The following is a 13,179-nucleotide window of genomic DNA, read 5'->3' as shown; positions in this document are numbered from 1 at the left end:
GAACCATACCTCTGACTCTATGAAAAACACCACGGGTAACACGAAACAGTGTTTTACTAGGGTCTATGACTAGAAGAAAAGCTAAAAGAAAGTGTTTTACTTTTAGTTTTAAATTTGTTCTTTTATTTTTTTTAATGTATTTTATTTAGTTTTTTTTTTTTTTTGTTTATCTCAAGTTAATCCTTTCATAATAACATGTTAAATATCATTATAATCTTGCAAAAACTACTTTTTTTCAACGACTGTTGAAATTTAGATGCTCTTTTAAGCATTGTATTACAACCAACATATAAAAAAAATTAGATCATTTTATCAATTAAAATGAGAGATTGAAACATGAAAATTAGTCATCATTATCATGAAACTCCAACTTTGAACACCCATTTTTTTACCTTCCACGATTTTGTTGGCTAAAATGAGAGATTGAATTGGCTCATTTTCCAAAACCTGTTTTGTTTCAATCATAGAATATTTATATTTTGATAATGATTGATCAAATTGTTTTTACAATTTTTACTCATTATTAACCGATGACCTTTATCCTAAAAAATTATCACATTTCATTACCTATACACAGAATTAAATGATTCAACAAGAGCTAATTCAAAAAATGCAATTTTCGACAAGATTTACTAATGTTACAATGAAAGGATAAACTCGAGACAAAAATAAAAGTTAGAAGATTAAATTAAACAAAAAAATTACAGAATGGATTTGCAATAAAAAAAAATAAAGTTAAGATAACCAAATCATTACTTTTGTTATGTATTAATTATTAAGTTGGAAAAGTAATTTTCAAAATTTATTTTGAATTTATAAAAAAGACTTACATAATATTTTCGTCTTATTTCAAAAAAATTATGGTCACATTTATAATTGAAAGTATTATAAGAAAATTTTATTGAACACGTTTATTTAAGGTGTTTACTAAAAGTCACTCTTAAGTTAAATCCGCTACATAAGTTGTATTTTCTACTTCTTGCATTTTTACTGAAACTTGTTTTCCCATACAATTTAAATTAGACATGTCCATAGCTAAATTTCTGTGATGAAAAATAATTAACCTTTTCTCAACGGTTGCAAGAATCTTTGCATCTTGTTTTTTACATTGGGATGCTAATATTGCAGATAATATTTCCATGGTGATAGTAACAATGTAATTCATCAATGTTATGGCTTAAGTGAAAACCAAGTTGGCGTTTGAGTCTGAACTTACATGCCTATAGCTAGTTTCAGCTGATACTTCCAAGTACTAAGATGTGGATTATCGAACATCCATATAATTTTTCTTACTGCATTGTTAGTTCATTTTATCTTTAGAGGAAAAACAAGTCAAATTTACAAATAATGATGAATATGATTTTGGTTCCTGTATCATGGAGTAGTAACGTTGGAGTTGCAAGTTGTTTTGACTTTTGAGCATAAGATAACTTGTGAAATAGATCAAATGAAGCTCTAGCCCCATATCATGCCAATCTTGAAATTCATTCGAATACCTGGCTTAATTTAGTATCTATTCAAAAAATTCTTATTACATGAGATTTAGTATCATAAATTTTACCATAAAACTCACTAGAATAGGTTAAATGAGAGTTGTAAATCATTTTCATAAACTCAAATAAGGTTCTCAGAAACTCTTTCAAATGTTTTCTTTTAATAATTTATACAGAAATTGTACCCTTCAAACTTTCCAATCAATTAGATCTAGATCAATAAAATATGTTGATGAGATATCTTTACATAGCACAAGCAGACATCCATCCTTCTGGTCTCGAGAACATATATATTTGAGGATTCAAATTCGAAGCATATCCCAAACATCTTGGACATCATTAGAGGTTGCAATTTCGTACAACAAGCAGTGAAACAAATAGATTTCAAGAACCTAACCTACCAGAGTTTATTATATCATACAACACAACTATACCTGATTAGGGTCACCCATGGAAATGCTCAAAACATAAACATTAGGACCATTCTGAGGACTCTCCACAATGAAATAGGAATTCAGAGGGAACGTTTTTGTGTCCTTCCCGCGCCGCCATGCTCCATCAAGAACTACGCCAGCTCATTTTCTGGCTTACCAAAGATCAAGGGAAATTCATCATCATGTTCAGAGAAACTGTGATCTCTGGATATACTCTTTAAGGAATGATAAACTTGGTACATAGACCACCTATCCTTGGGGCGAGAAACCACACAATTAGATGCAATTTTCAGAAACTGTAGAATCTCCTCATCATGTCCCCTTCCACATATGGCTTTATCAATGCAATCCTTCATTCGGCCCGAACTAGAATGCATATTTACCCAATCCACTAAGTTACCCTTAAATTCCTCCTCCCCATTGCTCACCTCGAGAGGTTTGCGCCCGGTCACCAGCTCCAAAAGCAAAACTCCAAACCCATACACATCCCCTTTTAATGAAGCAACCAGTGTACTTGAATACTCTGGAGCTATGTAGCCGAGTTCCCCCAAATCACCATTCACAAACCTACCATTAGAGTCAGAGGTCATGAGCCTCGCGAGTCCAAAGTCCATCAACCGAGCATCAAATTCCTCATCAACAAGAATCACATTGGAACAAATGTTCTGCTGAATAATGGGAGGGTGGCAGCCATGGTGCAGCCAGGCAAGACCCCTAGCCGCGCCCAACCCTATCCTGAACCTCATCAGCCAGTCCAATGCAGTGCTATTCTTATGCAACAACGAATACAGCGTCCCATTAGACATGTGCTTATAAACCAAAAGCTTCTCATCCTCCACAACACAGAACCCCAAAAGGGGCGCCAAATTCGGGTGCCTAACCTGGCCCAACCGATTCATCTCCATCTGAAACTGCTTCTCCCCAATCTTACAAGTGTTCAAGCGCTTCACCGCAAGCGTGGACCCATCAGGAAGATCAGCTTTATAAGTAGTCCCGGTCCTCGTGGTGAAAAGAACATTCTCAGCACTGAAATTGTTAGTAGCAGCCATCAAATCACCCAATTTAACCTTGACAATAGGCTTCTGAAAGAGTGTAACCTGCACAAGCTTATGACCCCTCAACCTCACAGCCCAATCATCAACACCCCCAACCCCATACCCTCCCTTCTTCCTCTTCCCACTCAACCTCAAATGGTACCACCACCACAACCCAAAAGCCAACAACAAAGAAGCAGCAGCACCAAACACACCAGCAGCAATAATAATAGCAAGATTCTTCTTACTCAACCCTCCACACTTGGATCCAAGAGGACCACCACACAACCCACTATTCCCTTCAAAATCCTCTCTATCAAACCCATTGAAAAATGAAGGAATAGTCCCACTAAGCTTATTATTAGCCACAGAAAACTTCTTCAACCTACCCAAACTCCCAAACTCATAGGGAATTGAACCAGAAAGTTGATTATCTGACAACACCAAATCATTCAAATAAGAACAATTTACAAGGGTAGGTGGAATAGGCCCCGAAAGATCATTACCAGACAAATCCATCAAAACCAAAAAAGGCATCCAACTACAGATCTCAGGTGGAATCACAGAAGTTAGAGAATTAGACCCAAGATCCAACCTTTGAATACTCTTACCACAGTACTTCAAGGACTCTGGGATCCGACCCGAAAGCTTCAACTCTCGGAGCTCCAAACCCAAAACCCGGTTCTCCCTTTGGTTCCAGCAAGACACCCCCACAAAGTCGCAGATGAAACCCACGGTGGTGTTGTCGAACCGCCACGTGGCAAGCCGACCCTGAGGGTCCTCCAAGGTGTCCTTTATGCCCTTCAGACATTTCACGTCGTCTTCGACCTGCGAAGAAGCGAAGGACACACAAATACCCAACAAGCTCAAAATTAGCAAAGACGATGAAAACGTATTCCTCAGATCCATCGAGCTGAAACAACGTTGTGGGTGTGATAAAGGTTCGATTTTTAAGGTGGGGTTCGATGCTAACAGCGTTGTGACGGTGCCATTGACTTTTTGGCGAAGATGGGGCTGTGAGGAAATGCAAAGATAAAAAGTGCAGAGAATGTGTGATGAGTTAAATGGCTGCAAGGAATGGCAGAGTGAGAGCGGTTAAATGTGGAATTTTGGGGGTTTTCTGTTTTCTTTTTAGGGGTTTAGTTTTTTTATTTAAAAAAAAATATCACTAACTAATATGTTTTTAGAACATTAATTGATAAATTTAAAAGATTATTGAAAAAATATGATAAGAAATTTATTCTGTAATTTTTAATAAAAAAACATAACTTTTTTAATAAAAGAGAAATTTCTTGTTATTGATGATGTTGTGATTTTTGAATTTGTGTATAGCCCTTAGTTTTGATTTGGTGATTGATAAGGGCTTGTTTGACTGAAGATGTTGATTGGGTGAGGGTTCTTTGACTGGGTTGCCCTTTAGTTGGGTCCTTAGTCTTCTGTGAATGGTGATAGTTTGGTTACTTGAAGAATGGGTGGGTACATACACACCATTTTTATTATTTTTAATATTTTTAAAATAAATAAATATTGGGCTTGGTACCCTTATTACTTTTTTTCTGTTGATCGTTAGTACTGGTGTTTAAGATGGAGAGCTGGATTGTGACAAGTCTACATTATCCTACTTTTTATGAATAGAAAATTTAAAATTTAATAATAGCTGGTCGGAATATTAATAAACTGCAATTTTAGATTCAGAAAGATGTTATTTAATCATTAATGTTTATAAAAAATATAAATAGTTTCCAGTATGGTTGAATTAGATTTTGTTTGTATAGATTTGCTTTTAAGATTATTATCTAATCGCTCGAAAATAATATCAGTCTTATTATTTGAATGTGTTTGATAAATTAGATTTTTCTTTTCTCTAAATTATAATATGTATAATTTTTCAAAGTATTTAATATAATTATATTCACTAAGACTTGAGTTTAAATTACAAATTAAATTATATTAATTTCACACTAGTTAATCTATGTGCTCAATAATTAATAAATTAAATTATAACTAAGTAATATAATTTCAATAAAAAATTATTTTAATGATAAATTAAATTTTAGAATTTATAATTAAATTTTATAGTTTATTTTTGTTAATTTTTTCTTTTATTTTCAATAATGATTTAACATTAATACAAAAATTAATTATTATTTGTAATAGAAAATAGACGATTCAAATGAAATAAATTACATTATAATAATTTTATATAGTATGTTTAAACATGAAACTTATTTCATATAATCAATCAATTATATTTATAATTATTTGTTGAAATAATCAATTTTTATATTTTTTAAATCAATTTTTATATTTTTTAAACACATGAACTTAATTATTGAGCATATGAATCAACTAGTAAAAATTTATTCCGAGTCAACCTGTAGTCTAAATTTTGAGTTCCAGTTTAGGAAAAAAAAATTACAGTTCTATTAAATATCCTTAAGTAGATACATTTAAGGAGAAACGAATCAATAGGGCATTGTGTTTGTGTATTTAGAAACTTGAACTTTCCTAAATAGTAGCTTATAGTTTAAACTCAAATAATCAAAAGAAATAATCACTCCTTAACCACTGACAGTTCCTTGGTTTTTCTTTCTTCAACTAATAATAGTAATAACAAAACAGCATTTTGCACTTTTTGATTTGACCAAATGTTGTTTGGTAAATGTCTTGTATTGTGCAAGTTGAAGATGCCATCTTTTTTGGTAACCACACATGTAATTATTTCAAACCATGTCCACTATCTATAATATTAAATATTTAATGTAATTAGTCTCCTACTAGTTAACATGTATTAGTCTTAATGAAAGCAACTTAAACATCTTAATTATGTTGTGGCATCTATTTGTTAATTAAAGCATACAATACTAAAAAGGAATTACCCACTATCCATTTGTTGCCACCCTTCTTGACTTTTATTATTAAAAAGTAAAAAAAAAATCTAACTATTGAATAAATAAATAAATAAATAAATATGAAGATTGATTAATACAAGCGTAGATATTATAAGATTGATATACAGTTTTTAATTATTATCTTAAGAATATTGATTAAATAATCAATAAATATAATAATTATTAAAAACTACAGTAAATATGTATATATTGATACCATTAAATATTATACTTTTTATAATCTTTTCCTAAACACTCCATTTATCATTTACTTAGTAGTGTTGAAATAGTATTATATTTTATGATTGACTACTACTTTATTCCGTTGGATTTGAATTTAGTTAATTAGTCTATTTATTATATTTTATAATTGGAATTTGATTTTTTAAAAGAATTTTTTAGTTAAGTTAGATATACTTTTTAATTAATATAAATACTAAAAGAAATACTCTAACATTTTGCTCAAAGAGTATATTCATTGTCATGTCCAATCAAAATCATCAACCATTTTAGTCTACAAAACTTATAAAGAAGTGTTTCAAGCAACTATAATCCAACATCAACTAAATAAGCAAGAGCAACAAGCCATCCAGCAAGATTATGAGAAATTCTTATCTGCCAATTACAGTTCTCACTTTATGTATAATAAAATTAAATGAATAGTAAATTAGCATATTTTTAAAAAATAAAAATCAGAAGATTTTCCATATGACATTTTTAGTAAAAGGGTTTTAAAATATATATATATATATATATATATATATATATATATTTTGAAGTGCAAATTATTATATTCTCATATCAACGTACGGTTTTGATGATTTTTTTTTTTTTTATGTAAACATTTTTATTAAAATGTTTCCTTCCTCCTTCAATTTAATAATGTTAAAAGGCAATCTTATTTCATATTTATTAATAAAAAAAACATATCTTTCTGACTTCTCTTATCATCAATCAAGTTTGAGTTGGTTTCTAACTTCTCTTACCAAATATAAAATATGATTTTTTTTAATAGGGTTTCAGACTAGACAGGTTAAAATTATTGACCTTAATCCAATGCAAATGAGCGGACAATTTTTTTAGCCTAATAAAAAAAAGGATTAATTTTTATATATTTTTTTTATTTCTTAAAACTATTTCACAAAAATTCTTAAAAATAAGTGATTAATTTTTTAAAATAAATTAAATCAAGCATATGTTGTAAATCGTCTAAATTGAATTGGCTTGTAAAAGTTAGTTTAGTTTGTGAATTCTTTAAATTTATGGGTCAGACTCAAACTTATTTTATCCCTATTTTTTATAATTTTATTAATTTTAACCTCTAAAATTAAGTTTAAGTATTTAAAAATAATATTTTTATTAAAAAATATTTATTATATATTTATTTTTAACAATAAATATTTTTTTCTTTAAAATTATAATGGATTATAGTACCCTTGTACTCTAAAGTTTTTAATAAAATATTGATGTTTAGAAATAAAAAAACAATAAATATTTTTATTTTCAATAAAATTTATTAAATACTTATACATAATTTTAAAATTGAAATTACCTATGAGTATGCAGATCGACTTTTATCACACATCTCAATAAATATAATTATGTTAAATATTTAAAAATATAACTTTCTTATTAATAATAATTTTACATGATTTAAATAAAATTACTTCTAATAAAAAATACAATTGTGTTTTGAATAAAAAATAATTAAAATTAAAAAAAAACTTTTTTTTTATCATACAAAACATTGGATAATTTTAATGTACAAATATTTCTCTATTATGTGGTGGCGGATAGCCGGACACACCTTAGAGAAGACGCGTTAGGGGCAGTTGGTGAAACCTTCTTTTCCTCCTTTCCAACCCCAAATATCAGTATATCACTTCAATTTTTTTTACCCAATTTTCAGTTTTAATAAAATTTATCATATATATTTTCAATATTAACGTTATTAATTTTCACTTTCACTCGCTACATCATTGGGTGTACCCTTAATTACCTCTTGATATTTATATGGTAGATAGGATTCCTCAAAACTATGTCAAAATCACACTAGAGGAATCTCCATGCAAAAATTCCCAGCAAAGTTTCTCGTAGCATCCCTAAAATTACCACCAAAAATTGAAATTCTTTGATACATAATTGAGTAGATATGACCAAATTATGAGAGATTCATGTCTTTTAAATTGAATGTAAGATTAATTGAACCACTACTTATGGCTTGATATATATATTTGATTTTTAGCACTAAGGGGTTCCTATATATGGCCACATTCATTGTTATGAGACCAATCATTACTTAAAGTACTTGAGCCACCATTCACATACAAGTTCTTTTAAAAATAAACTCGAATAATTACATTTTAGAAGCTCTTCAACCATCATATATATATATATATATACACTAATATATTTTACTGAAAATTTTAACCAAAGCTTATAGTTATTTAATAGAAGTTAATGGAAAATACTAGACTTTTGGCCCCATATGAAAGGTAGCTTGTGCCCTGCATGAAAATCAGTCCCTTTAAAGTTGTCTTCTAATGTGTAGGTTGGATAACCAAAAAGGTGTGGGCCTTCTTGTCATTGTTGATTGATCTTCTATTATGTCCCAATCATTTGCTGGAACTAGATTCATTTTAATTAGGACTTCACTTACATTTTGATTAGTTGCATGCTAAATTAAGGTAACAACTCACATTCAAATATTTCCCTTTGATTTTGTAAGGTGATAACTCACACTTTTGAATAAATGATTTAGTTTACATGAGCTATGTCAGTACTTACCTTACAGAGAAATAGCAACTCAAGAAACTACAATCTGGAAATTAAACTTATGTTTATATATGATAATAAGGATATATATATTGAATGAATATAAATAATTAATACACTACATATAATTTTAATCAATTTTGAAAAGATGACCCCAGTTCGGATTTCTCCTTTTAAGATATTCTTATAGATCAAAATTTTATGATGTGTAGTACGTGATGGTGATAGTTTATTTGATTTAACAATAATTGGCCAGTGTTTTATTACAAAAAAACTATGGTTTATATATTTTGGATCATATGGTCCATGTTTGGAGTAATTCTTAAGTAAGGAAAACATCAAAGTGACTGTGATTTGTGTAGTATATCATCTCTCTCTCTCTCTCTCTCTCTCTCTCTCTCTCTCTATATATATATATATATATATATATATAATTAAATAAAAGGAAATTATTGAACAGAATACCCCAATGAGAGATTTGTATTTTTGTGAAACATGTGGTCTACGTGACTACAAAGTGATTTGATTTTTACTCACTGATGCTTTATGGCATTAGACAAACATCTTTCATCAGGATTTAAAGGTAAATTCTTGTCTTGTTATTACTAGACAATTTATAAGATAAGATAAGGTAAAAAAAATACAGATGTGGCTTCCATAATTACAATGATCAATTTCATTTTCACTTTCATTGTATGAACAGCAATTTACTCTCTAATCATTTTGGGATAACATTGGTGCTGTTTGATCATGCATGGTATTATGTTACTTTTCAGGTTGTGTTGAACTGTGTGAGATATTTCTTAGTTGTTATTTAACCCAAAAGATAATTAGAAGGGTGGATTGAAGTAAAATATATAGTTATGAAGTCTATTTCTATCATGGTGACTTCATAGTCTTTTATTGGCCAAAAGCTGATATAGCTCTCTGGTGGGTTGGGACGTGAAAAACACTGTAGAAAAGAATGTGAGGTAAGGTTGGAAAAGTCAACGGTCCAATGAAAATAAATTGGTTATTAAATAATTTTTAGAGTTTATATCTTAGGCACTTTCATTTATCAATTCATTACAAGACATTCAACTTGTTTCTTAGAAAAGTTTCTATTTTCAAAGTTAATTTACTTTTTCTAATGGAATTTCAAAATCAAAGTCTACGTAAAATATCATGTTAGGAGTCCATGAGAGGAAGGGAAAAAGCAATTCGATGAAATTGTTCTCTAGAATCTGCTTAACACTAGAGAAATTACTTATAAAAAAAACACTAGAGAAATTATGTTCATACAATTTATTTATTTTTGCAATTTATATATTAGTTTTATTATTTTGACAGATAAAATTCAATATTATATATTATATCATACATAATTTTTTTTTGTTTTTTTACAGATGTATATCCTAAAAATATATCTAAAACATTAACTAAAAGCTATTTTTCAGAGACATTAAAAAATTATGTTCTTATAAGCAAAAAAAAAAATAGCAGAAAAAGAAAAAATTGAGCAACATAATAAAAAAAAATATGATTACGTAGAATTTCTTGCAAAAGTTTATTGTAATAATAATTATATTACTCTATTAATTATTATTTGAGCTTATTCAGAATAGTATTGAATTTGATTTAATAATAAAAATATTAAAATACAATACCAAAATATAGAAAATAAATTCTCTTATATTAAAATTTCACATGACAAGATTATGTGTAAACTTATACATCATGCAATTATATATATATATATATATATATATATATATATAGTTTATTGCATTCTTTTATTTTTGGTCAGATTTTTCCCCCCTTATTGTCAATTGTCAGACAGGTTGCGCCTACTTTTTTAAGTGTAGATAATGCATTTCTTAAGGATACTTTTGATTATTAATTAAAATTTATAAAAATATTAAAAAAAATAAAACTCATATAATTTGATAATTTTCAGAAAATTTTAATCAACAATGTTAAAGAGTATATTGTTAATATTATATTTTATTTTTAGTAACTAATAGACTAAGATAACATGATTGATTAATTGAGCTTAGCTCACCTATAAATTATGTTATTTTAAAAAAAAAATAAGAATTTAAAAGATTAATTACAATAATTTGTGCATGTAGTAAAAAATAAATTATAAATATAATTAAATTAAGAAATTGTTAATTTTTTACAAAATACTCAAAGTTACACTTTCTTATTATTATTTTTTTGCAGACCATCCCACATTAATACATGGATATTTAACAAATTTACTCATTATTTTACATTTGAATAGACTTCCAAAGAGTATTTGACACAAAAAACGACTCCCTAAAAGTAAAATTTGACCAAAAAACTTTTTGAATATAATAATGTATTAATGAACTTATAGATTGACAAAAATAATATATCCATGAGTTTTAAATCCATTTTTAACACTTACTAAGGCATCGAATAATAGAATCACACATAGAATCTAATCAAATATGTGACTAAAGAATCTAAATGTGATTAATCGTAATAGAAATTATTTTTTTACCCATAATATTAGATATTTGAATATTAAAACCGCTATATTTAAAAAGCTTTTACCTAAATAGTATGTTGATATGAAATTGCATGAGTAATTTGATAAGACAAAAAGAAAAATAATTAGATCGATTAGGCACAAAGCTAAGTTTAACAAGATACGTAGTGTTTACTATGCATATAATGTTTTTCCCCATATAATGAAAAAATTATGCCATATATTTTATAAATTAATTTAATTTTTATTATTGAAAATTATTTTTTTCAGTTTCATTCTTTTGATTACTCATTTAAATAGGTGAAGATTTATTTTTTTATTTTACATATTTAAATAATAAATTGTTTAATTTTATGTTCACTTCATTTCTATTCTTATTTTTCTTTTTTACTATTTCAATGTTCCTCGTTCAAACCCACCTTGAAGAAATAATTTTATTTTTTCTGTTCATTAATTGTTACGTGATTTGGTGTTATGACAAATTAGTGGTATATTTTTCTTGAGACTTGTGACATGATTGTCCAACTCACAAACAAACATGCTTTTAGTTGAGTTTGGGACTATCTAACCTAATTACTTGGAATAAATCAAAGTAATTTTCTTAAATTATTATATACACCAAAAGATAATATCAAAATAGTACACCATTACATACTTAATAAAATGTTATTTTTAACAATATTTTATTAATATGATTGTTAAATTTTTATTTTATTATATTTTAAACATACAATATATTATTTTAAAATACATAAATAATCAATACTAAATTATATAGGAGTAAGTGTATGTTAATTTGTTTTTAGTCAAGTCAAAAATGGTCTTAAATTATTGATTCTACAAGATAAAAAAAATATTTGTAATAGTACAAAACATATATTATTATTTATAGAGAAGTTATTTTAATGTTTAACTTTGTTATAAATAGTTTTTTTAAGGATTGAATATTTTACTATTTTATTATGTTTTAATATATAACATGTTATTTAAATAAATAAATAGTTATTATTAAATCATGTATATATGTCTATTATAATAAAATTATAAAAGTTAATAACTAGATTCATATAATAATATAGGATTTTCACTTAAATACCAAAAATTTCATACATCAATATATATTACCCAATCAATAAGCTATAATAAACTAATCATAGTCCACTTAGGCTTAGTTGGCATCTTTTGCACCTTAACCACTTCATTTATAATTATATCCCGATACTTAAATATTTATTACACATGTTTTGGATATAAGTAATTTTCTTTATTATAGATTCATGTTTGACATAATTTTATTCAAGTTGAGTGGAATTAATATGAATAATAAAACCTTGCTTTTAAATATTTCATAACTAAGATTACTACAAATTAAGATTGAAATTTTTTTCAACTCTCTGTCATTCAATCAATAATTTTGTTTTGTTTTTTCTAATAAATAATAACATGGAGTTATAGTTATAAGGAGTGATCTCTAGTTCATCTTCGACTATCACACATCAAACCCAAAGATTTCATAATTTTTGTTTTAAAAAGCTAATCTATGTGCCATTATCACGAGTCTAAGGTCCATTCCCGTGAGCTAGCAATCACGTAATTCCGTCCACAGAACTTGAATTCCACGTCGTTTTTCTTTCTCATTAAATTATTATTAATTTATAAATAATTCTTTTAATCTATGTAAAATTGTACACATAAAAAATTTAGTATAGTTTTTATTAAACATTATAACATTTTATGAAGTACAATATTATATCAATTAAAAACATTGATTTATAAAATATGCTAATCAGGTCAGTTTAAGTGATTTTTTATTGCAATATTTAATTGGAAAAAACACAATTTTTTAATACACTAAAATCAACTTATATATATTTTACATTTTGAAATTTTTTTTTAAATAAGATTTAATAGAAATTTATAAAGTATTTATTTTATTTCTTTATTTTATTACTTATGAATATTTATTGAAAATCTAATCTATACTAAAACTTGGTGTTAAGCATTAGTTAAGAAATTATTATTTTTTAAATATATAATTTTTAAAAATATAGTGAA

General features: G+C 27.2%; 1 protein-coding gene across 1 annotated transcript; it reads right to left on the bottom strand.

Moving 5' to 3' along the window:
• Positions 1–1,586: 1,586 nt before the first annotated feature.
• LOC113867310 (inactive LRR receptor-like serine/threonine-protein kinase BIR2) lies at positions 1,587–4,039 on the bottom strand. Its single transcript, XM_027502554.1, has one exon. The coding sequence runs from the start codon at positions 3,868–3,870 to the stop codon at positions 2,059–2,061; it is 1,812 nt and encodes a 603-aa protein (XP_027358355.1). The 5' UTR covers positions 3,871–4,039; the 3' UTR covers positions 1,587–2,058.
• Positions 4,040–13,179: the final 9,140 nt, after the last annotated feature.

This window comes from Abrus precatorius, unplaced genomic scaffold (assembly GCF_003935025.1).
Source record: "Abrus precatorius isolate BTA unplaced genomic scaffold, Abrus_2018 Scaffold5, whole genome shotgun sequence".
Classification (NCBI taxonomy): Eukaryota; Viridiplantae; Streptophyta; class Magnoliopsida; order Fabales; family Fabaceae; genus Abrus; species Abrus precatorius.
This window is presented reverse-complemented; position numbering and strand designations above follow the sequence as displayed.